Raw genomic sequence first — 27,496 nt, 5'->3', positions numbered from 1 at the left:
CCTAGATTCGTGACAAGTCGGAGTGGGTGTGTCCTATCGGTACTTATACAAAGGACATGATATATGCACTGGAGGAAAACACCAACAGGTCTACACGCTAGCGGCCGGGAACTATTCGCCATGGGGAAAAAAGACATGAAACTATACTGGGGATCAGGCAGTCAGCCCTGCTTTAGAGTAATGATAGCACTTCACGAAAAGGGATTTGGAGGTATTGACATGAAGCAAATCATCTTTTCTGAGAATGGACATAAATGTGACGAAATAATGGTGAAAAACCACCGAGGTCAGGTGAGTCGGGGATATTTTAGCTGAGGCATGATGGGTAATTGACGGATCGCCAGATGTCAATCAAACCGCAGGTGACTTTGCATTTTGTATTGTATATAAGCTACGATGTTTGCTGCGACATAGGATAGAAATTAGAAACACGTGCGTTTGCAATCACGAGGCGTCGCTACAAATAGTACATACCTGGCGATCAGTCAATTAATGTCAACTGCAATGGGGAACACCGTTGGGCGTAAATGTTTAATTCTTTAATGATAAAATCTGTCATGGTATATTCAAACACTTTGCAACTTACAATTGATGATTTTATTAATTAATTGTTTCATATACTTGTACGTGTAGATTGTTTCCTTGATGAAAAGTCATGGTTTTCTACTGTAGTTTTTGCTTCAGGTAATTGCTTTGAAAGTTTTGTAATCAAATAGATAAACACGAAATATGTAAATAACTGCAAGTATTGTTATTGTTACTAAAAGGGATATTACACTTAATGTTAGATATATATCCACATGTTAAATGATAAAATGTTTTCAAATGACAATATTTGACGTATCTTTCGGAAAGTTCTGCGTTCATTGGGTTAAGATTTTTGTATCACGCCTAAATGTTTTCTATAACATTAAATTAGCTTAAGTGTCATTATTTCGAATTACACTGCTTTGTTATTGACGTTTTAAATGGAATAATTGTGTAAACAATTAAAAGCAGAAAATCGTGTGATAAAGAAAGATAATTAAAACTTCATACTGTGTATGACTAGTGCCTCCTACATATTTTTTTCATTTTTTTTTTCAAATCAAGGAATGCCATAAGTTAACATTCAAACTGTTCGATACTGCCGTATAATTTGTTGTGAATGTCCGCGTTGGCAAAGAGGCGTTAATATTTTATTAGACCCCTATCACTTGATCGCGTTGGTCACATGGAAGATATAGATACATTTAAATCAAACCCCATCTATTGGTTTTAATGAACGGTTGGTCAGGTCATAATAGTACAACATCATCCTCGATTGTTCAGTGGTTACTATCACTGTCGTAATTGTATTCTGCGACTATGTCATAGTGGGAACTGGGGAAAAATGATAAATCACCGGCCTACAGAGATCTACTTTGTAGATTACAAATGGCGACGTCCAACTTCAACATTAAAATTTGCTGTGAAATTATCAAAGCGTGGATGTATCGACAGTGATAATAACCCCTGGGATATTTAGATTGATAACCCATGCCCCAACCTGTTGGTCAGGTCGGTCTGATGATAAGATATCCAGCAGAACCAGTATACGACCAGGTTTACTACTCGGTCGGATAACGTATCAATATATGTCTAGAGGAGCTACAATATTGTAGCTAGAGCATCTTCTACTTGGTTGCAATGCATTTCAACGCTTAGCTCTGCCTCATTGGTCTCATGTGTAGGGAAACTTTGAGAAGATTTAGCGCTTGATTTCAGAGGACAGCGGGTTCGGTTTGGGGTATTTTACAGAAAACACAGCATCATTATAATTCTAATATTATAATATTTTTATTCAATTATACACTAATATAATCATTTGATGATACTGTTTACTGATGTGTTTATCTGTTCGTACAGGTTCCGACATTCAACGATGGCGACAAAATTGTTAACGAATCAATGGCGATCTGTCTGTATTTGGAGGTATGATGTAATGAATTAAAACCACAAATATATTCACTTATATTACACAGTTTACATTTTATTATAAAATAAAGATGTAGATCTTTCTGTTAAAGTTTATATTTTTAGTCCCCACATACTCATGCGATATGTCTCACAGTGTTTTCGGAAAAAAGTATCATAGTTACATTATAGTATGTTCGATTGTGTTTTACATGTTCTCTTTTAAAATCGTTAGACAACAGTCCCTCGGGTCGGTCCCCACATTAGGAGATTAGGTTTAACTGTTGACTGACATGAAACAACTGTTAACTATATTTCCCGTTTGTGTTTTATTTAAATCAATCTTAAAGATACTTCACCGCCGACAGAGCATAAATGATATTAATCACTTGAACAATAATTGGTGTTTAATCGTGCATATATATGTCTAATTAACACAAAAAATATTATAAAATAATTTATTTTGCCTTTGGTGCATGCGCAATCAGTACTTAATTCCATATAGGATATAGTGCCACGGAATTTTTTCGGGATGCAATTAATTATTTTTTGTAACTTTAACTTGAAGTGAAATTAGAAGCTCAAACTGTTCAATGGTGGAAATGGTGTAAAGTAAGTAACTTTTGTAACTGAAGAGAAATACTAAATCGTCTTCTCCTGTTTTTGATAGTGAAAAAATGTCATTTGTCAGCGGTGGAGCATCTTTAATTGTTACGATTGTATATATCGACATTTTTAATTTGAGGGGAGTTGTATCATTTTCGATAGATGGATAACATACAGTCTTATTTATAAGAGTTATCTGCCTTTCCTCACGTTATTTTATTTTTCAATTTAATTACGATATTTTCACAATTAAAAAAAATACCTAGGTAATCAATTTGCTGATTACAGGAGGAGGTAACTCTAGGTACCCTAAAGTCGTAATATCACATAACGATATATTAGTGGTGACGTAATAAATTGCTGATTACAGGAGGAGGTAACTCTAGGTACCCTAAAGTCGTAACATCACAATATGATATACTAGTAATAAAGTAATCAATTGCTGATAACAGCTTTCCATTCCTCTCTAGAAATCAAATATCTGAACAAGAGAGAAAATAACCTATGGAAAAAAGTTCCGAATCGGAGTCGCAAATGCGCTTATATCACTCATACATACAATGGAATAAAATAATATTACGATAAATGAAAATATCATAATGATGACACCAAATAAACAAATTAATATAATGGTAAAAAATAATACCATGTCAAATAAAAATAAAATAATAGAAGAAGCAAATGCTACATTGGTCAAATAAAATCAAATATAGATAAAATGATAGCAAATATTGATAGATCAAATCATATATATTATTATATAGACAGATTAATATTATAAGACTCTTTCATATGTGTATATGAAGGATAGGGATATTCTACCCGAGGGTCACAAAATGAAATTAAAACCCGAGGCTTGCAGAGGATTTTGCAACATTTTGCAACATTTTGTGATCCCGAGGGTAGAATATCCCAATCCTTCATAATCACTTATGAAAAAGTAATTTTCTTTCATACATCGACGTTTTATTGCAATTTCACAACTATGATATCCCGCCATTTTGAAATAAATTCGAAGAAATCCACGACTGAAAGTCAATTTTTTTATACATGAAAAATAACGTGATATTTTGAACAAAAATTCCGTTGTTTCATCTTTTATAGTAAAACCAGTCAAGTTTGTGAAAATATGTTGAAATTTACCGAGGAAATAGAAATTTTGTTGACGCTGTAACGTCACGAGGCTTTTTTTGCATTGGTATATGCAATACAGCCTCAGGCGGCGGCATGAGTGTATTGCCCTAGACCTGCAAGTATTACACGCGTGGTTATGAAAGAAAAGTGTTAATATTTGTTTCTGAATTCATTTCCCATCTATTTGATTGTTATAGTATTGTATTACTTATAATGGATGAATAAAATAAAGTTTATATTAAATCATATAAATTATAAAATCATAAAATATAATGAAAACGCAAGTTCATATAGTGTGTTTGATCCATACTACACAGTTATAACGTTCTATAGAAAATACTAGTATGTAAGATAACCGTTACAGAAAAATATAAATGTACTTTTTATTATTTCTTTTTCGTACTCGCTGATTTCAAGTGTCTTAATAACAGCCGTGATTTAAAGAATTATTTTGTTTTTGTTAAGGTTATGAGGGTATAATGATAATGGAGCCCGTGTAAATTTTATGTAACTAGGCTTCGCAGGGGGTACATAATCTACGCGTGCTCCATTATCATTATACCCTCATAACTTTAACAAAATCAAAATATATTCCTTATATTTATTGTTTTTCACGCAAGTTAAAATCATTTATTCTCGCTACAGTTACAGCTGATCGGAATAGAGTCATTCATATGTACCCACCAAGAGTCATGACCCCAAGTTGCTACGCCAGCGGCGTACGCGTTCGTGCGACTATTCCCGTAAAAATAGATTCACCGCACGTGTTGTACTATCAGTATACACTGGTAATGATAATGCTAGAAAACATGATTATTGAGACCATGTCAGTACAAACTGTTAACATTTAAGCAAAAGATCTTGATTTTGTTGAGGTTGTGAGGGTATACATTGTAATGCTAATGGAGCACGTGTAAATTATGTAACCCCGGCGAAGCCGGGTTACAATAAATTTACACGTTCTCCATTATCATTATACCTTCATAACATCAACAAAATAGAAATCCATTCCTCATGTTTACAGTTTTTTACGTAAATGAATATCTTTTATTCTCGCGACAGTTTTATATTTTTAATAAAAATCCTCATATTTTTTCGCTGCCGTCATCGTCAACGAATTCGATTGAACAGCCGATTGCAATCGAGTTATTCATATATTCACACCAAAAGTGGGGTCATGACTCCACTTTGCTAAGCCAGCGACTATTCCCGTAACAATAGAAACGCCTCGAGTGTTGTACTATCAATATACACCCCGAATGTTGTAATATCATTATACACTGATAATGATAATACTAGAAAACAAGGTTATGGAGTCCAATTCAGTGCAAACTGTAAATATCATCCTTTAATTTCAAACATTATTCTATTTTCTCCATATACATAAAAACAATCACCTTTGCGTTGGGTGAATTGCGATAAACAATCCCTAGGCGATATGTGAACTACAAATCCTTTAAAGTACACAGGCAATTTATGGTTTGAGCCTGGCCAAACCTAGCTGGTTCTTAAAAGCCTTGGCTGTTAATGTAAGTACATGGTAAATGCCCATCTTTAAAATGAAAACTAATCTTATTTGTTTATAGCATTCAATGTATTTATTTGTCAACGGACACCAGTAAAATACATTTTAAAAAAGAAAGAGATAAAACAAGCCAACAAAAACGTGTATTCCAGAAAAACATTGAAGGAAAGTATCTGTCCACTTAAATAATATTTACTGAAAATGATAAGATTTTCGCCCAATTAACTTTGAAACTGTTCGAGATGTGTTTCGCATTAACAGTCGAATTATTCCTATGTCACGTTTTTCACCTGTGAAAGACGATGTTGGATATGTATTTGCGAAGCAATTACATAACCATGCCACGAACTTTTTTTACAGTAGGTGGAAAATATATTATCAGTTACACAGTTTGTTAGTGACCTAATACGGAACAAATATTGGATCTAAAAGAAATTTGTATCGGGCGAGGCAAAGCCGAGCCTGATACATGTTTGTTTTAGACCCAATATTTTTCGTATGAGGTCACTTTCAAACTGTGTAACGAATTTATCCCGTCGAAAATACTTTCAATGAAGTAACTGCAAAATGCATTATGTACTGAGTATGGAAACCCAAAGGACTTAAAACAATTTTCACCTCATTGAAGACTCGAATGCATTGTCATGGTTCATTTCTGTTAAATAATCCTAAATAAGTGTTGCCGATTTCGGTTTGCTTTGAAAGTGGTCATCAGCACTATCATTCAAACATTTTGTCTCCATTTCGTTGAGTGCCATCGTCGCGAAGCGTTAATTGACCGCCATCTTGTTACTAATGACGTTAGAGGCAAATAACGATAACTCTATCGTTCAAACCTGCTACGATTTCTACTAACCTGATACGACTATATCTTGGATATCACGTGACGTCATTTTAACCAATAGGAATACAAGATTCTTGTCCGAGGCGGGATAAATGATTTCTATGGTCTTTAGCGGCATGTTTCAATAGAATTAAATAGATATCACCATCAAAATGTCATGAGTTCCACTTTTACACGGCAAGGATTCCACTATACAAGAACCCACAATACGAACATACCACAGGCTCCAAAAATGCACACGTCGCATTTCAGACACGAAAACATCAACATACACGGCCGTTCTTCGGTGTCCCTAGCTGTTGATAGGTGGTAAATACATTTAACTAAACCAAACCCCCTTTATACAAAGGCACAATACCAACATAGTGCAGTCTCCCAAACCACCTTTACACAAAGGCACAATACGAACATAGTGCAGTCTCCCAAACCACCTTTACACAAAGGCACAATACGAACATAGTGCAGTCTCCCAAACCCCTTTACACAAAGGCACAATACGAACATAGTGCAGTCTCCCAACCACCTTTACACAAAGGCACAATACGAACATAGTGCAGTCTCCCAAACCACCTTTACACAATAGGCACATACAAACATACATAGTTCAGTCTCCCAAACCACCTTTACACAAAGGCACAATACCAACATAGTGCAGTCTCCCAAACCACCTTTACACAAAGGCACAATACGAACATAGTTCAGTCTCCCAAACCACCTTTACACAAAGGCACAATACCAACATAGTGCAGCTCCCAAACACCTTACACAAAGCACAATACCAACATAGTGCAGTCTCCCAAACCACCTTTACACAAAGGCACAATACGAACATAGTTCAGTCTCCCAAACCACCTTTACACAAAGGCACAATACCAACATAGTGCAGTCTCCCAAACCACCTTTACACAAAGGCACAATACCAACATAGTGCAGTCTCCCAAACCACCTTTACACAAAGGCACAATACGAACATAGTGCAGTCTCCCAAACCACCTTTACACAAAGGCACAATACCAACATAGTGCAGTCAGTGCTGACTTCCAAACCACACACGCTTTGTACACACCCTAACAACTCTGGCTGTTAGTAAGACGTTAACTTTAATTTACAATAATGAAAAGAGGAATTACTGATATTGCAGAAAGCCTACCCAAACGAAGGCACCAAACTGTTGCCTGACGATCCTGCCAAGTTTGCCAAGGTTATACAGACAGCTATTGAGGTAATTAATTGTTTACTGTAGGTTGGTTTGATGCTTAATGATGCCACACCATCAATGGAACAAAAATGGTCATATTATAACAATTGTAATCTGGTCAAATTAATGCCTAAATAATAGATTATGTTGGTTGAACAGATGCAGTCATTTATGTATTATGGGACTGAGCATACAGTCGTATCTTTGGCGGTGCGCAATTATTTATTTTCATAATATAATAAATAAGAGGTGCGAACAGCACATTGTATGTAACGTTTTGAGTTGAACACGAATGTAGACAAATAATTATTCACTTCTATGTAAATAATATCCTCAGCATTCCAGTGGTCACTATCACTGTACTATGTCATGATAAAGCTGGAGGCAACATAAAACACAGGTACTTTGATATTTTAATGAACATCAAAGGTATGATATGTATAACGGTACACGTTTGTTGACTGTGCTGCTTTATAGGTGCGTGTCGCTCTCTCTGTAACCTTCAAAGGATGTTTTTGCAGGCCTGTGATTGGTCATTTGTTTTCTTCTGAGCTGCCTCCAGTTTTACTATGAGATATTCCAATGGTAGATATAAAGTCACTGATGGTAACCCCTGGAGTATCGTGGATGTGTAAATAGATGAAATATGTATTGATTATGTATAATTTTGAATATATTTGCAAAACCTTAAACTTCACCAGTTTACGGTGATAATATTATGCTAGATGTTTAAAAAGTTCATTTGTTTGTAAATACGTTAGACTATTACTGTCACCTTTGTGGTTTCTTTCAATTTTAATAAGTGGAAATGCGATCGACACATGAAAATTGCTAAATAACGAATACAAATTTGGAACCACTTTAGGACTTTTGAGTTAATTGATAAAAGGAAATAATTTGTTGAAGGCTCAGGAGAATCTGAACATGAAGCTGCTCATCAACTGTGTCTACATTGCCTGGACAACAAGTGCTGCGGATAAAGAAGGGGTACGGTTATAACCTTGTAGTTTTAAAATTTATTTATATACAATAATTCACGTCACATTTGAAAATTTGAATCTACGTTTTGCTCTCGCAAAATTACGCGCATTAGTATCCCGTGAAAATATAGTAGCTTACAGTAATTCAAATTATTTCCATCCAAAAATCCAAATAGGTTTTTTTTTATTTCTTTGTCATTGCTTGCGTTTGATGGTAAGATTAAATATTCCGTTGATAATTTGTATTTCTTTTATTTATTAGGGCGAGCGTACTCTCGCCCTATTGTTTTGCTTGTCGGGTGTGGAGTCTCTGTACATCCGCTATGCGCAGATTCAAACTACGCACGTGATACCAGAAGTCACTGTCTTGTACCGTTTAATAGATTTTGGCGTGATTTCGTGGCACCAACCTTTCAAAAATAAGAGATTTCTATCAGCGATGTTCTTCTGTAAATTAACAACAGTGACATTAAACAGTGCTAAACACATTCATTTTGTGTAAACTTCAAGTGGCGCATCATACATGTACAAACTCTTGCATCGGTAACGATATTCTAAGCATCTGATCGACTTTAGAAAACCTCCAGAACAATTTAATGCGAATCAGGTTTATGTAGTCAATAAAAGAAAGTGACGAAACGGATATTTTTTACTCAGCAGATTATATTTAATTTATTTCACATCATCCTAGGTATACATTTGTACATATACGTTGTACTATCGCTTACTAACCCCAGTGACCATACACCGTATTATCTACGGTTCTAATAGATATTTATAAAATCATCCAGCCTTGCGTAAGTGAGACAGAATAAAAAAATATACAATATCAGTTCAGGTGCCCGAGCTCTAGAACTGATGTACCCAGAAAGACATTCAAGCATAACACAGGTACGTCACCACGTGCACAGAGACTGGACAGTACTGTAGCGGACGACTATTTTGAACAGTGAAACAAGCCTCTACCGTATCAATATCAATAAGATAACAAATAAACTTCTATCTAACAAAGAACACAATTAACAAAGTTCAAAGTAATTTCACATTTATAGACCTGATGACGTAATTAAAAGGAAATTATTTATTACAATACACCATGGACATACACAATCTCCCAAGGATAATTAGCGATAGTGCTACGTACATGGTGTACGTACATCTGTTGTCGAGGATGATTTCAAATAGGCTTATGAGTATATATGTATATCTGCGGGTATTTATAAATTAGGCGTTACAGTTTTGTACGTGCAAAATATCTTACCGCAGAAGCCTTATGCTTGTAGATGCATATCGTTATGGAAATTAATGTTTTAGGAAGTAGTATAGCGAGCACTTAAAGCTGACAATGCAAGTTAAATTTACTTTTGAGATTTTTTTTTTCAAAATTCGTTTCTAAGGACGGGTAGACGCCATTTTGTTTTTAACTCTGCTTGGATGCAATACGCCTACCGACCCCTATATAAAGCGGTGAATCAAAGTCATTATTCTATTTTTCATCTCAAATGTATACTTTTTAACTTACATCGCAGCTTTAATGTCTAACAGACATATTTCTAGTTTTTTAATTTGTAGTATGATTGTTCATTATGTCGGTTTTCTCGATAATTTCGTTAAAGGGACATGAACCTAAATAAACCATGCAAATTTGAGAAAAATACATATTTACGACGTGGCAGATACCTTACTAAGTAATTTATATATCAGTTATTGTGCAAATGTGTCAAATAAAATAGTTATAATGGAAATTCCATCTTTTCTGTATTTTGAACCGGTCCGGTCGAATTTTGTAACGATAGTATAGTAGTGTTGAACTTAAGTGACTCCCCCAAAATGCACTGCACAAATGTTAACAAAATGGTGGGTCAAAAGCGAGGATGAAGCGAACACAAACGAATTCTGATAGAAAACAGTGTACGTCAAGAGTCAGTAACGTGCGCGATTAGGAAAGTAGGTAAATATAAATGGATCGCTAAAATGCAAGAGACGGGAGCAACTCCCCACTTTATACTTGATGTACATATTATATGTGCAATAAGTCCTTCCTTCGCGGTGCCCTGTCGAATGAAAAGTCTCGTTTGACTTTTGACTTATCATTCTTACGCTATAAATACAAATAATTTTATAACATATGGCTTAAACTTCATTTTGCAACAACGTAAATTAGAAAATAATCTTAAAATGTGGAAAACTAATATTCCTTGTCATGTCAGCAAGTTTGTTGTTCAGTATAACCTCGCTTTCGACCAGCTTTCGTTTTGTGTTCCAAATATAGAATATGACGGTCGATTTTTATCATTTTTGAGGTAGGTATTCCCCACGTTTTCCTGACATTTTAGATAACCAATCATTGTAATAAAATATTCAATAAACATCTGAAAACCATATCTAAGCATACAGAACAAATTATTTAAGGTTCATTTCCCTTTAAAACATAAACATTTAGAATGCATTCACTAAACAAGGTGGTTTAAATACCATTGAACCGTTCTATATTCCGTCTTTGCATATTACAGAGTTGGCTCCCTTACGAGTAGGTATCGATTGTTACGTCGTTATGTTGTGAGCGCCATTCACGTCATGTTCTCCGAAATCTATAACGTTTCGCTCGCTAACACAAGACGTCACAATCAATATCTACCTGCAAGGGAAGATAACTCTAATATTTAAATACAGATCAATCCATTAATGTTTCAAATATCCTTTGCAGGAGGAGTACAAATCACGGATGAAAGCTGGGTTGGAAGGGGCCAAAAAAGAACTAGAAATATGGGAGGGCAAACTCAAAAAGGTAATCACAAACTGTTCTGTCTAAAAATATTCAGATAAAGTTTGGTTCGTCAACATTGTTCAATTGAAAACTTCACATTTTAACCAATGACTAATTGCGTGCACAAATCGGCGCTGAAGGCGTTTGACGGTATGCTTCAGAGACATAGCACTGTAAAATATTAATGATTTGGACTATTACTAAGAGACAAATATGATATATCATGAAATATTTGTTGTGAAGAAAATAAACTTAAGTTGATATAATATAGTCACTTTTGTTCAATCGTCGAACAATACATATTTTTAACTTCTTAATTATGTCAAAATTACAAACCACGATAGAAAATATACAATAATATTAAGTATAATTTATATAGTATCATATAATTATCTATCCAAGCATGTCTCTCCTACTTCTACCATTCCTATACGTGATCCATTCCATACACGGAATGTTGTCCTTAACTGTTGATCATTATACACGGGGTATTGTTCTAAGCTGTTGATATTATACACGGGAGGTCGTCCTTAGCTGTTGGTAGGACATTATACACGGGAGGCCGTCCTCAGCTGTTGATAGGACATTATACACGGGAGGCTGTCCTTAGCTGTTGATAGGACATTATACACGGGAGGCCGTCCTTAGCTGTTGATAGGACATTATACACGGGAGGCCGTCCTTAGCTGTTGATAGGACATTATACACGGGAGGCCGTCCTTAGCTGTTGATAGGACATTATACACGGGAGGCCGTCCTTAGCTGTTGATAGGACATTATACACGGGAGGCCGTCCTTAGCTGTTGATAGGACATTATACACGGGAGGCCGTCCTTAGCTGTTGATAGGACATTATACACGGGAGGCCGTCCTTAGCTGTTGATAGGACATTATACACAGGAGGCCGTCTAGCTGTTGCTGTTGATAGGACATTATACACGGGAGGCCGTCCTTAGCTGTTGATAGGACATTATACACGGGAGGCCGTCCTTAGCTGTTGATAGGACATTATACACGGGAGGCCGTCCTTAGCTGTTGATAGGACATTATACACGGGAGGCCGTCCTTAGCTGTTGATAGGACATTATACACGGGAGGCCGTCCTTAGCTGTTGATAGGACATTATACACGGGAGGTCGTCCTTAGCTGTTGATAGGACATTATACACGGGAGGCCGTCCTTAGCTGTTGATAGGACATTATACACGGGAGGCCGTCCTTAGCTGTTGATAGGACATTATACACGGGAGGCCGTCCTTAGCTGTTGATAGGACATTATACACGGGAGGCCGTCCTTAGCTGTTGATAGGACATTATACACGGGAGGCCGTCCTTAGCTGTTGATAGGACATTATACACGGGAGGCCGTCCTTAGCTGTTGATAGGACATTATACACGGGAGGCCGTCCTTAGCTGTTGATAGGACATTATACACGGGAGGCCGTCCTTAGCTGTTGATAGGACATTATACACGGGAGGCCGTCCTTAGCTGTTGATAGGACATTATACACGGGAGGCCGTCCTTAGCTGTTGATAGGACATTATACACGGGAGGCCGTCCTTAGCTGTTGATAGGACATTATACACGGGAGGCTGTCCTTAGCTGTTGATAGGACATTATACACGGGAGGCCGTCCTTAGCTGTTGATAGGACATTATACACGGGAGGCCGTCCTTAGCTGTTGATAGGACATTATACACGGGAGGCCGTCCTTAGCTGTTGATAGAACATTATACACAGGAGGCCGTCCTTAGCTGTTGATAGACATTATACACGGGAGGCCGTCCTTAGCTGTTGATAGGACATTAGGGAGCATTATAGACGGGAGGCCGTCCTTAGCTGTTGATAGGACATTATACACGGGAGGCCGTCCTTAGCTGTTGATAGGACATTATACACGGGAGGCCGTCCTTAGCTGTTGATAGAACATTATACACAGGAGGCTGTCCTTAGCTGTTGATAGGACATTATACACAGGAGGCCGTCCTTAGCTGTTGATAGGACATTATACACGGGAGGCCGTCCTTAGCTGTTGATAGGACATTATACACGGGAGGCCGTCCTTAGCTGTTGATAGGACATTATACACAGGAGGCTGTCCTTAGCTGTTGATAGGACATTATACACGGGAGGCCGTCCTTAGCTGTTGATAGGACATTATACACGGAGGCCGTCCTTAGCTGTTGATAGGACATTATACACGGGAGGCCGTCCTTAGCTGTTGGTAGGACATTATACATGGGAGGCCGTCCTTAGCTGTTGATAGGACATTATACACGGGAGGCCGTCCTTAGCTGTTGGTAGGACATTATACATGGGAGGCCGTCCTTAGCTGTTGATAGGACATTATACACGGGAGGCCGTCCTTAGCTGTTGGTAGGACATTATACATGGGAGGCCGTCCTTAGCTGTTGATAGGACATTATACATGGGAGGCCGTCCTTAGCTGTTGATAGGACATTATACATGGGAGGCCGTCCTTAGCTGTTGATAGGACATTAAACACGGGAGGCCGTCCTTAGCTGTTGATAGGACATTATACACAGGAGGCTGTCCTTAGCTGTTGATAGGACATTATACACGGGAGGCCGTCCTTAGCTGTTGATAGGACATTATACACGGGAGGCCGTCTTAGCTGTTGATAGGACATTATACACGGGAGGCCGTCCTTAGCTGTTGATAGAACATTATACACAGGAGGCCGTTCTCAGCTGTTGATAACATGGACATTATACACGGGAGGCCGATCCTTAGCTGTTGATAGAACATTATACACATGGGAGGCCGTCCTTAGCTGTTGATAGGACATTAACACGGAGGCCGTCCTTAGCTGTTGATAGGACATTATACACGGGAGGCCGTCCTTAGCTGTTGATAGGACATTAGCTGTTTAGCTGTTGGATAGGACATTATACACGGGAGGCCGATCTTAGCTGTTGATAGGACATTATACACGGGAGGCCGTCTTAGCTGTTGATAGTTGATAGGACATTATACACGGGAGGCCGTCCTTAGCTGTTGATAGGACATTATACACGGGAGGCCGTCCTTAGCTGTTGATAGGACATTATACACGAGGCCGTCCTTAGCTGTTGATAGGACATTATACACGGGAGGCCGTCCTTAGCTGTTGATAGGACATTATACACGGGAGGCCGTCCTTAGCTGTTGATAGGACATTATACACGAGGCCGTCTTTAGCTGTTGATAGGACATTATACACGGGAGGCCGTCCTTAGCTGTTGATAGGACATTATACACGGGAGGCCGTCCTTAGCTGTTGATAGGACATTATACACGGGAGGCCGTCCTTAGCTGTTGATAGGACATTATACACGGGAGGCCGTCCTTAGCTGTTGATAGGACATTATACATGGGAGGCCGTCCTTAGCTGTTGATAGGACATTATACACGGGAGGCCGTCCTTAGCTGTTGATAGGACATTATACACGGGAGGCCGTCCTTAGCTGTTGATAGGACATTATACATGGGAGGCCGTCCTTAGCTGTTGATAGGACATTATACATGGGAGGCCGTCCTTAGCTGTTGATAACATGGACAGTTATACATGGGAGGGCCGTCCTTAGCTGTTGATAGGACATTATACATGGGAGGCCGTCCTTAGCTGTTGATAGGACATTATACATGGGAGGCCGTCCTTAGCTGTTGATAGGACATTATACATGGGAGGCCGTCCTTAGCTGTTGATAGAACATTATACACGGGAGGCCGTCCTTAGCTGTTGATAGGACATTATACATGGGAGGCCGTCCTTAGCTGTTGATAGGACATTATACACGGGAGGCCGTCCTTAGCTGTTGATAGAACATTATACATGGGAGGCCGTCCTTAGCTGTTGATAGGACATTATACACGGGAGGCCGTCCTTAGCTGTTGATAGGACATTATACATGGGAGGCCGTCCTTAGCTGTTGATAGGACATTAAACACGGGAGGCCGTCCTTAGCTGTTGATAGAACATTATACACGGGAGGCCGTCCTTAGCTGTTGATAGGACATTATACACGGGAGGCCGTCCTTAGCTGTTGATATGACATTATACACGGGAGGCCGTTCTTTAGCTGTGTTGATATGACATTATACACGGGAGGCCGTTCTTAGCTGTTGATAGGACATTATACACGGGAGGCCGTCCTTAGCTGTTGATAGGACATTAAACACGGGAGGCCGTCCTTAGCTGTTGGTAGGACATTATACATGGGAGGCCGTCCTTAGCTGTTGATAGGACATTATACACGGGAGGCTGTCCTTAGCTGTTGATAGGACATTATACATGGGAGGCCGTCTTTAGCTGTTGATAGGACATTATACACGGGAGGCCGTCCTTAGCTGTTGATAGGACATTATACACGGGAGGCCGTCTTTAGCTGTTGATAGGACATTATACACGGGAGGCCGTCCTTAGCTGTTGATAGGACATTATACACGGGAGGCCGTCTTTAGCTGTTGATAGGACATTATACACGGGAGGCCGTCTTTAGCTGTTGATAGGACATTATACACGGGAGGCCGTCCTTAGCTGTTGATAGGACATTATACACGGGAGGCCGTCTTTAGCTGTTGATAGGACATTATACACGGGAGGCCGTCCTTAGCTGTTGATAGGACATTAAACACGGGAGGCCGTCCTTAGCTGTTGATAGGACATTATACATGGGAGGCCGTCCTTAGCTGTTGATAGGACATTATACATGGGAGGCCGTCCTTAGCTGTTGATAGAACATTATACTCGGGAGGCCGTCCTTAGCTGTTGATAGGACATTATACTCGGGAGGCCGTCCTTAGCTGTTGATAGGACATTAAACACGGGAGGCCGTCCTTAGCTGTTGATAGGACATTATACATGGGAGGCCGTCCTTAGCTGTTGATAGGACATTATACATGGGAGGCCGTCCTTAGCTGTTGATAGGACATTATACACGGGAGGCCGTCCTTAGCTGTTGATAGGACATTATACACGGGAGGCCGTCTTTAGCTGTTGATATGACATTATACACGGGAGGCCGTCCTTAGCTGTTGATAGGACATTAAACACAGGAGGCCGTCCTTAGCTGTTGATAGGACATTATACACAGGAGGCTGTCCTTAGCTGTTGATAGGACATTATACATGGGAGGCCGTCCTTAGCTGTTGATAGGACATTAAACACGGGAGGCCGTCCTTAGCTGTTGATAGGACATTATACACGGAGAGGCCGTCCTTAGCTGTTGATATGACATTATACACGGGAGGCCGTCATTAGCTGTTGATAGTACATTAAACACAGGAGGCTGTCCTTAGCTGTTGATAGGACATTATACATGGGAGGCCGTCCTTAGCTGTTGATAGGACATTATACATGGGAGGCCGTCCTTAGCTGTTGATAGAACATTATACACAGGAGGCTGTCCTTAGCTGTTGATAGGACATTACACACGGGAGGCCGTCCTAAGCTGTTGATAGGACATTATACTCGGGAGGCCGTCCTCAGCTGTTGATAGGACATTATACATGGGAGGCCGTCCTTAGCTGTTGATAGGACATTATACACGGGAGGCCGTCATTAGCTGTTGATAGGACATTATAAACGGGAGGCCGTCCTTAGCTGTTGATAGGACATTATACATGGGAGGCCGTCCTCTTAGCTGTTGATAGAACATTATACACAGGAGGCTGTCCTTAGCTGTTGATAGGACATTACACACGGGAGGCCGTCCTAAGCTGTTGATAGGACATTATACACGGGAGGCCGATCTTAGCTGTTGATAGGGTATTATACACGGGAGGCCGTCCTTAGCTGTTGATAGAACATTATACACAGGAGGCTGTCCTTAGCTGTTGATAGGACATTATACACGGGAGGCCGTCCTAAGCTGTTGATAAGACATTATACACGGGAGGCCGTTCTTAGCTGTTGATAGGGTATTATACACGGGAGACCACCCTTACCTTTTGATAGGACATTATACACGGGAGGCCGTCCTTAGCTGTTGATAGGACATTATACACGAGGCCGTCTTTAGCTGTTGATAGGACATTATACACGGGAGGCCGTCCTTAGCTGTTGATAGAACATTATACATGGGAGGCCGTCCTTAGCTGTTGATAGGACATTATACACGGGAGGCCGTCCTTAGCTGTTGATAGGACATTATTACACGAGGCCGTCCTTAGCTGTTGATAGGACATTATACACGGGAGGTCGTCCTTAGCTGTTGATAGGGTATTATACACGGGAGTCCACCCTTACCTTTTGATAGGACATTATACACGAGGCCGTCCTTAGCTGTTGATAGTACATTATACACGAGGCCGTCTTTAGCTGTTGATAGGACATTATACACGGGAGGCCGTCCTTAGCTGTTGATAGGACATTATACACGGGAGGCCGTCCTTAGCTGTTGATAGGACATTATACACGGGAGGCCGTCCTTAGCTGTTGATAGGACATTATACACGGGAGGCCGTCCTTAGCTGTTGATAGGACATTATACGCGGGAGGCCGTCTTTAGCTGTTGATAGGACATTATACACGGGAGGCCGTCCTTAGCTGTTGATAGGACGTTATACACGGGAGGCCGTCCTTAGCTGTTGATAGGACATTATACATGGGAGGCCGTCCTTAGCTGTTGATAGGACATTATACACGAGGCCGTCTTTAGCTGTTGATAGGACATTATACACGGGAGGCCGTCCTTAGCTGTTGATAGGACATTATACACGGGAGGCCGTCCTTAGCTGTTGATAGGACATTATACACGGGAGAGGCCGTCCTTAGCTGTTGATAGGACATTATACACGGGAGGCCGTCCTTAGCTGTTGATAGGACATTATACACGGGAGGCTGTCCTTAGCTGTTGATAGGACATTATACACGGGAGGCCGTCCTTAGCTGTTGATAGGACATTATACACGAGGCCGTCTTTAGCTGTTGATAGGACATTATACACGGGAGGCCGTCCTTAGCTGTTGATAGGACATTATACACGGGAGGCCGTCCTTAGCTGTTGATAGGACATTATACACGAGGCCGTCTTTAGCTGTTGATAGGACATTATACACGGGAGGCTGTTCTTAGCTGTTGATAGGGTATTATACACGAGGCCGTCCTTAGCTGTTGATAGGACATTATACACGAGGCCGTCCTTAGCTGTTGATAGTACATTATACACGAGGCCGTCTTTAGCTGTTGATAGGACATTATACACGGGAGGCCGTCCTTAGCTGTTGATAGGACATTATACACGGGAGGCCGTCCTAAGCTGTTGATAGGACATTATACACGAGGCCGTCTTTAGCTGTTGATAGGACATTATACACGGGAGGTCGTCCTTAGCTGTTGATAGGACATTATACACGGGAGGCCGTCCTTAGCTGTTGATAGGACATTATACACGGGAGGTCGTCCTTAGCTGTTGATAGGACATTATACACGGGAGGCCGTCCTTAGCTGTTGATAGGACATTATACACGGGAGGCCGTCCTTAGCTGTTGATAGGACATTATACACGGGAGGCCGTCCTTAGCTGTTGATAGGACATTATACACGGGAGGCCGTCCTTAGCTGTTGATAGGACATTATACACGGGAGGCCGTCCTTAGCTGTTGATAGGACATTATACACGGGAGGCCGTCCTTAGCTGTTGATAGGACATTATACACGGGAGGCTGTCCTTAGCTGTTGATAGGACATTATACACGGGAGGCCGTCCTTAGCTGTTGATAGGACATTATACACGAGGGCCGTCTTTAGCTGTTGATAGGACATTATACACGGGAGGCCGTCCTTAGCTGTTGATAGGACATTATACACGGGAGGCCGTCCTTAGCTGTTGATAGGACATTATACACGAGGCCGTCTTTAGCTGTTGATAGGACATTATACACGGGAGGCCGTTCTTAGCTGTTGATAGGGTATTATACACGGAGGCCGTCCTTAGCTGTTGATAGGACATTATACACGAGGCCGTCCTTAGCTGTTGATAGTACATTATACACGAGGCCGTCTTTAGCTGTTGATAGGACATTATACACGGGAGGCCGTCCTTAGCTGTTGATAGGACATTATACACGGGAGGCCGTCCTTAGCTGTTGATAGGACATTATACACGAGGCCGTCTTTAGCTGTTGATAGGACATTATACACGACACGGGAGGGTCGTCCTTAGCTGTTGATAGGACATTATACACGGGAGGCCGTCCTTAGCTGTTGATAGGACATTATACACGGGAGGTCGTCTTAGCTGTTGATAGGACATTATACACGAGGGCCGTCTTTAGCTGTTGATAGGACATTATACACGGGAGGCCGTCCTTAGCTGTTGATAGGACATTATACACGGGAGGCCGTCCTTAGCTGTTGATAGGACATTATACACGAGGCCGTCCTTAGCTGTTGATAGGACATTATACACGGGAGGTCGTCCTTAGCTGTTGATAGGACATTATACACGGGAGGCCGTCCTTAGCTGTTGATAGGACATTATACACGGGAGGTCGTCTTAGCTGTTGATAGGACATTATACACGGGAGGCCGTCCTTAGCTGTTGATAGGACATTATACACGGGAGGCCGTCCTTAGCTGTTGATAGGACATTATACACGGGAGGCCGTCCTTAGCTGTTGATAGGACATTATACACGGGAGGCCGTCCTTAGCTGTTGATAGGACATTATACACGGGAGGCCGTCCTTAGCTGTTGATAGGACATTATACACGGGAGGCCGTCCTTAGCTGTTGATAGGACATTATACACGGGAGGCCGTCCTTAGCTGTTGATAGGACATTATACACACGGGAGGCCGTCCTTAGCTGTTGATAGGACATTATACACGGGAGGCCGTCCTTAGCTGTTGATAGGACATTATACACGGGAGGCCGTCTTTAGCTGTTGATAGGACATTATACACGGGAGGCCGTCCTTAGCTGTTGATAGAGGACATTATACACGGGAGGCCGTCCTTAGCTGTTGATAGGACATTATACACGGGAGGCCGTCTTAGCTGTTGTAGGACATTATACACGGGAGGCCGTCCTTAGCTGTTGATAGGACATTATACACGAGGCCGTCCTTAGCTGTTGATAGGACATTATACACGGGAGGCCGTCCTTAGCTGTTGATAGGACATTATACACGGGAGGCCGTCCTTAGCTGTTGATAGGACATTATACACGGGAGGCCGTCCTTAGCTGTTGATAGGACATTATACACGGGAGGCCGTCCTTAGCTGTTGATAGGACATTATACACGGGGGCCGTCTTTAGCTGTTGATAGGACATTATACACGGGAGGCCGTCCTTAGCTGTTGATAGGACATTATACACGGGAGGGCCGTCTTTAGCTGTTGATAGGACATTATACACGGGAGGCCGTCCTTAGCTGTTGATAGGACATTATACACGGGAGGCCGTCCTTAGCTGTTGATAGGACATTATACACGGGAGGCCGTCCTTAGCTGTTGATAGGACATTATACACGGGAGGCGTCCTTAGCTGTTGATAGGACATTATACACGGGAGGCCGTCCTTAGCTGTTGATAGGACATTATACACGGGAGGCCGTCCTTAGCTGTTGATAGGACATTATACACGGGAGGCCGTCCTTAGCTGTTTGATAGGACATTATACACGGGAGGCCGTCCTTAGCTGTTGATAGGACATTATACAGGGAGGCCGTCCTTTAGCTGTTGATAGGACATTATACACGAGGCCGTCTTTAGTGTTGATAGGACATTATACACGGGAGGCGTCCTTAGCTGTTGATAGGACATTATACACGGGAGGCGTCCTTAGCTGTTGATAGGACATTATACACGGGAGGTCGTCTTTAGCTGTTGATAGGACATTATACACGGGAGGCCGTCCTTAGCTGTTGATAGGACATTATACACGAGGCCGTCCTTAGCTGTTGATAGGACATTATACACGGGAGGCTGTCCTTAGCTGTTGATAGGACATTATACACGGGGATGGCCGTCTTTAGCTGTTGATAGGACATTATACACAGGAGGCTGTCCTTAGCTGTTGATAGGACATTATACACGGGAGGGTCGTCCTTAGCTGTTGATAGGACATTATACACGAGGCCGTCTTTAGCTGTTGATATGACATTATACACGGGAGGCCGTCCTTAGCTGTTGATAGGACATTATACACAGGAGGCTGTCCTTAGCTGTTGATAGGACATTATACACGGGAGGTCGTCCTTAGCTGTTGATAGGACATTATACACGAGGCCGTCTTTAGCTGTTGATATGACATTATACACGGGAGGCCGTCCTTAGCTGTTGATAGGACATTATACACGGGAGGCCGTCCTTAGCTGTTGATAGGACATTATACACGGGAGGCCGTCCTTTAGCTGTTGATAGGACATTATACACGAGGCCGTCCTTAGCTGTTGATAGGACATTATACACGAGGCCGTCCTTAGCTGTTGATAGGACATTATACACGGGAGGCCGTCCTTAGCTGTTGATAGGACATTATACACGAGGCCGTCCTTAGCTGTTGATAGGACATTATACACGGGAGGCCGTCCTTAGCTGTTGATAGGACATTATACACGGGAGGCCGTCCTTAGCTGTTGATAGGACATTATACACGAGGCCGTCTTTAGCTGTTGATAGGACATTATACACGGGAGGCCGTCCTTAGCTGTTGATAGGACATTATACACGGGAGGCCGTCCTTAGCTGTTGATAGGACATTATACACGGGAGGCCGTCTTTAGCTGTTGATAGGACATTATACACGGGAGGCCGTCCTTAGCTGTTGATAGGACATTATACACACGAGGCCGTCCTTCTTAGCTGTTGATAGGACATTATACACGGGAGGCCGTCCTTAGCTGTTGATAGGACATTATACACGGGAGGCCGTCCTTAGCTGTTGATAGGACATTATACACGAGGCCGTCTTTAGCTGTTGATAGGGTATTATACACGGGAGGCCGTCCTTAGCTGTTGATAGAACATTATACATGGGAGGCCGTCCTTAGCTGTTGATAGGACATTATACACGGGAGGCCGTCCTTAGCTGTTGATAGGACGTTATACACGGGAGGCCGTCCTTAGCTGTTGATAGGACATTATACATGGGAGGCCGTCCTTAGCTGTTGATAGGACATTATACACGGGAGGCCGTCCTTAGCTGTTGATAGGACGTTATACACGGGAGGCCGTCCTTAGCTGTTGATAGGACATTATACATGGGAGGCCGTCCTTAGCTGTTGATAGGACATTATACACGAGGCCGTCTTTAGCTGTTGATAGGGTATTATACACGGGATGCTTCCTAAAATATGCACAGGAGGTCGTCCTTTAATTACCTTATGTGTTGTTCTTGCGTTAAACAAAATTTCTTTCTAGCCAGCCTTAAAAGCCTATTAATTGTAATATTGTTAACAGTACGATGTTACGAATTCAGCCACCAGAACATGCATTAAAGATATCTACCTAAACTGAATATATTTTTTAAAGATGTAAATGTAAGATAGTTTTGTAGTGTCTCAAAAACTTACCGTTATCATCGTTCACTGAACAATTAAAAAATAAATTATATTTGAACTTAAAGTGAACAGTCGGGCAAGGATGGCCAAAGTCGGTAAAATGGTGTGAATGTATCCAGTATAATTTCTTATGAAAACGATAAATAAAATCTCTCGTCAAAATCTGTCTGCATACGAAGAAATTAATTTAAAGTATAGAAATTCTAAAACGTCCTCCCGGCTCACTATGTCCGTGGTTACATTTCCACGCAGCCTCGCTTTCAATGCTTTCAACTTTACTTTACTTTAATGGTCAGAACTGGGAAACTTAGCAGAACTTGACAGTCGTATTAATATGTGAGAACTTTTGGAAGGCCAATGAACGCATTTCGACTGGTTTTCTTTGCCCGACTGGTTTGGTTTGGTTTGTTTAGTTTTACGTCCTATTAACAGCCAGGGTCATGTAAGGACGTGCCAGGTTTGTTGGTGGAGGAAAGCCGGAGTACCCGGAGAAAAACCACCGGCCAGCGGTCAGTACCTGGCAACTGCCCCACATGGGATTCGAACCCGCATCCCAGAGGTGGAGGGCTTGTGGTAATATGTCGGGACATCTTAACCACTCGGCCACCGACTATTCACTTTAAATGTTAATTACCGCGAAGTAGCTACTTATCATGCATCATACGGTGAAATGATCTAACTATTATTATCACAAATTTAAATTTTTAATTGTTTTGGTTTGTTTTGTGTCCTTACCCAACAACCGTCTCAAAGGGGCTAGCTGCGAAACTAAAATTTATTTATATTTATTTTCCTTTATATCAATTGTATATTATTCTGTATTTGTATATTACAGAGTTATCTGCCCTTGCAGGCAGGCATTGATTATGACGTCATGTGTTTGTGAGCGTAACGTCATATTTTTTGGAGAAAACGAACAATCTATCCAAGGGTGCATTGCGGTCCCCACAATTTCAACTCTGGGAGAGATTGGAAGACGACGTGCATTGCACCCACAAAATCATGACGTCAAAAATTATAGCTACCCACAAGGGAGCTAACTCTGTAATATGCAAAGACTGAATACGTTTGTATCAAGAATTCAAATACAGATAGGTTCAACTAAATCCGTCGATAAATTAATATAATTTTACATCAAAACGTTATTGTGTTGACAAATAGTCTAAAAATTATCATAAAAGTATTGATGTCCTTTTTTGTTCAATTTCATGAGATAATGAAAGAAAATATGCTTGAAAACGTTTAAGAGAATTCGCTGTAGATTCAGAATTTTTAAATTCATCGGGGTATGGAAGAAGGTTTGTTTCCAAACCGCATGAATCCGCGTGGCGAATTCTCATAAAAGTTTGAAAACAAAATTCATCATTACGTCACAATAGAGACGTCGACGTTCCGTATTAATTTTGTTAAATAATCCATTGGAAAAATCAATCAGTCGTTCGTTTGAACGCATTCGATTTTAGCGAGTAGTCTGAAAAATTAATCATAAGCATTGATGTTACTATATTTTAACTTCATCGGGTTATTAAAGAAATTTTGTCTGCAAAAAAACTGCCAGTCAGGAATTCGGATTTCGTATGAAAATAAATAAATATTAATTATTTACCATTAATTAGTTGTCTTTGCCTAATATTAAGGTTATGCATGCGATGCGTTTCATTTTATACATAATTTTGAGAGCAGCTGTTTCAAATGTAGTATTTGATATTGAATCTTCAAAATACAATTATTAGTCTGTTTTATTTTTTTTCAGTCCGCCGGTGAGTTTATTTGTGGAGAAACTTTCACGCTCGCTGACGTCGTATTGTTTGTATTCGTGGCGACGGCGGTGCGCTTTGGCAATAACCTCGCCAACCTTCCTACCCTGAGAACTTACTACGATACATTATCTAATAGAGACAGCATTAAAGCGTCATGGCCGCCACATTGGAAAGACGGTGACTTGGAACAGTCCAAGCAAGTTCTCAGAGATATGTGATTCAGTACAGTTGTGTGACAAGTGGCGATACAAGCTTTTGTATGTTTCTTTGTCTCAATACCAAATCTCACTTATAAATAATATTTACGGTATTTTTTATAGAAATTGTATGGAAATTAAGAAAGAGCTTTAGTTACAATAAAATTAAATGGGAAGGACTACTCAATAATGTCACACAACTGCATCTGTAGGTTTTATCTTTTGTTTGTAGAGAAAGTGGATATAGTATTTTATAAAATGTTTTTCGTTTATTTTATTTTATTGTTTTTGTCTATTTTCAATTAACGTATTATATATCAAGATTTATTAAATTTCAATGAAACAAACGTTTTTTATTGTATAAGGACACATAGTTATGGAAATTTCTTAATAAGTTCTTACTATAATCATCACTACTAGATATTATATTAGAGATGCTCCACCGCCGACAGAGCATAAATGATATCCAATATTAGAACAATAATTGGTGATTACTCATATACTTTTTATTTCAACATATTTTATTGATAACAACATTGATACTCATATACTTGTAATTGTATGTCTAATTTACGCAAAGAAACAATATAAAAAGAGTACTTCATTTCATATATGGACTTTTTGCGGGCCGCAATTTATTATGTTTAATATTTTGACCTCGATTTAAACCAGAAGCTCAAACGTTTCAATGCTGGTAATGGTATAAAACATGTAACTTTTGTTACTGAAGAACAATACTAGTTCGTCTGCCCCTGGATTTAATAGGAAATGTTATTGGTCACCGGTGCAGCGTCTTTAGATGATGAAGTACACTGTATAGCGGTTACAGTTTATGGGTGGTATATATTCGCTGTATTCATGAATGTAAATTTCCTCGCAAATATCTCGGGTATAGATATAAAAGACACATAGAACTCTAAATCACAAACGTCGTCATTGAAACGGGTTAATTTACAGCAAAAGACTAAAATGATTTCCCCGTTCAACTTTTGCATTTTATTCAGAGGTATCGGATTTCCATAAAGGTGAAAACACTGTATGTTGTACTATTTAGGATGGTACGCCGTGGGCTTGGAGGGTCCAATATACAACACCCATCCAACCCTGCAAACATCAGAACCAATAATTGTCTGAATCCTGATAGTCTCCTGATAACAAATCAAAGTTTTACCATTGTATTTAAATGAATGAACTTCAAGTTATGACGTTATGAGCATGAACACCTTCTCGAACTTCACTAGAATATGAGAAACAGTCATAGCCTTGGGATTTATAAACCTAATTGGACAAATGAGCTATCAAAATGACCACAATGAATATGACCATCTTATCCAGTATATGTGAAAATCTGTACGCAGTAAATGAAAAATTAGAATTTGAGCTCCAAAACGATGTTTTAACAAAAAATTTCATACTTTATTTTTTATTTGACTTTACACTGGAACACATTTTCCTAATAGTTAGCTATTATTGTTATTAAGTTATCAGACCTCTTACCAGTCGGTTAAAACAACTAATCCTACAAGAAATCCTAGTAGATAGTAGCCATACCATTAGGCTATAAGCTTTGATTAAAATAATAAAGAAATAATCCTAAACTGTCACTTCAAATGTGTAAAAATCTTGAAGGTGTATCTTTTTATTAAAAGAAAATAATAGAGAATGTTCTATATTCAAAAACTCAATATAAGGACTCAACGTTTTGATTAAGAAAACCCAGCTAATTCGTGAATTATGTGTAAGACAATTGAGTATTTATAAGACAGCGTTTTGTGACATATTTAAAAGATTTAGACCACACACCTAATTTCATAACTCTATAATCTGTTTTGGCATTTAGGATAAGACAGATGAATAAATATTCTTTCTTATACCCTATAAAATAGTTTCTATATAAAATCACTTTGAATGAACTTTTCCGTCGAGCGGTCCAAGGAACTGGTATAATCAACTGTTAAAATGTGCTGTTGGACCGGAGTGACGTCACATTGGGAACAACAAAACAGTTATCGACTGGATTTTCGGGCAACGACCCTCACACGGCCTCGGGCAACGGTTTGTCTTCGGGTCGAACAAATCATCTGTTGCCCTTAACCCCATTCAACAACTAAATGATGTTTAAACGAATCAAGTATTTGATAACCTTATTAAAAAATGCAAGAACCATGTTGATATAAAGACTTGCAGCCTAGGTCAATAATTGATCGTATTAAAATAATGACTTATCAATACAATGTGTATGCGTAAGACTTAACAGTGGAGACGTGAACGTCCTACAGCAATTAATGTCGACGTCTGGTATCCATCCGTCTGTCCGTCTGACTATTCAGTATTTGTTTCCCATGGATGTCTTTCAAAGCAATATCCCAACCAGTAGTCGTGATTGAACAGTGCATCCAGATTTTCGAATGTCTGGAGCTGCTGACGAATACTTCAGGGTGGTGTTGTTTTGTTTATGTGGAAATAATGTGTTTCAAGAGATGCAAACAATTTTTTTGCACAAATCACGACTACTGTTCCTTTACGTCTACTGGTAGTGTCCCTCCACCCTTTCCCCGATAATGTGCATAGAAAAGACACAGCTTGTCTACAGCCGTGTTAGACATCAATTAGATACTTTGGAACACAATACATCAGAAATTAAAGAGATTAATAACTATCGAGATATGATATTACCAGTAATCAGGGAACTCTTCTGTGACCGTCTCGTTATAACACCTATAACAAAATTGTAAAGGGAGCGACGGACACATCTGTGTGAGAGATTACTCCGTGTAATGTTAATAATAATATCCTCTTTACGCGGCATGCACGATCTATCTAAATAACATACTCTTTCTGAAACAGGAAGAATTAAATACCCTTGGCTACCAAAGTTGAATTGAAGCCTAGACGATCCTTATGCACACCTGACTTATATTTCACAACTCAATCTGTCCTCATTGTATATTTGTTCATTCTAAGTATCAAGTCTTGAAAGTGTATCAACTGATAACCCAACAGTGACGGTCCCTGATTTGTATATGCGTCGAGTGATCTAA

At 40.1% G+C, this 27,496-nt stretch overlaps 1 protein-coding gene across 1 annotated transcript; it reads left to right on the top strand.

The window, feature by feature from the left end:
* On the top strand, positions 1-24,732 carry LOC138309186 (glutathione S-transferase A-like). The gene is made up of 6 exons (XM_069250335.1): positions 1-291; positions 1,888-1,953; positions 7,186-7,266; positions 8,149-8,229; positions 10,930-11,010; positions 24,252-24,732. The coding sequence occupies exons 1-6, from the start codon at positions 64-66 to the stop codon at positions 24,474-24,476; spliced, it is 762 nt and encodes a 253-aa protein (XP_069106436.1). The 5' UTR covers positions 1-63; the 3' UTR covers positions 24,477-24,732.
* Positions 24,733-27,496: the final 2,764 nt, after the last annotated feature.

The sequence above is a fragment of the Argopecten irradians genome, chromosome 15 (assembly GCF_041381155.1).
Source record: "Argopecten irradians isolate NY chromosome 15, Ai_NY, whole genome shotgun sequence".
Lineage (NCBI taxonomy): Eukaryota > Metazoa > Mollusca > Bivalvia > Pectinida > Pectinidae > Argopecten > Argopecten irradians.
Note: the sequence above shows the minus strand (reverse complement) of the source record. Positions and strands in the feature narration are given on the sequence as shown.

What these genes read in the sequence shown, in the direction of transcription:
- LOC138309186 (XM_069250335.1), top strand. Translation starts at nt 64, where the DNA reads ATGCACTGGAGGAAAACACCAACAGGTCTACACGCTAGCGGCCGGGAA. An exon ending in TGAAAAACCACCGAGGTCAG is followed by an intron (nt 292 to 1,887) that starts GTGAGTCGGGGA and finishes CTGTTCGTACAG; the next exon opens with GTTCCGACATTCAACGATGG. An exon ending in GTGCTGCGGATAAAGAAGGG is followed by an intron (nt 8,230 to 10,929) that starts GTACGGTTATAA and finishes TATCCTTTGCAG; the next exon opens with GAGGAGTACAAATCACGGAT.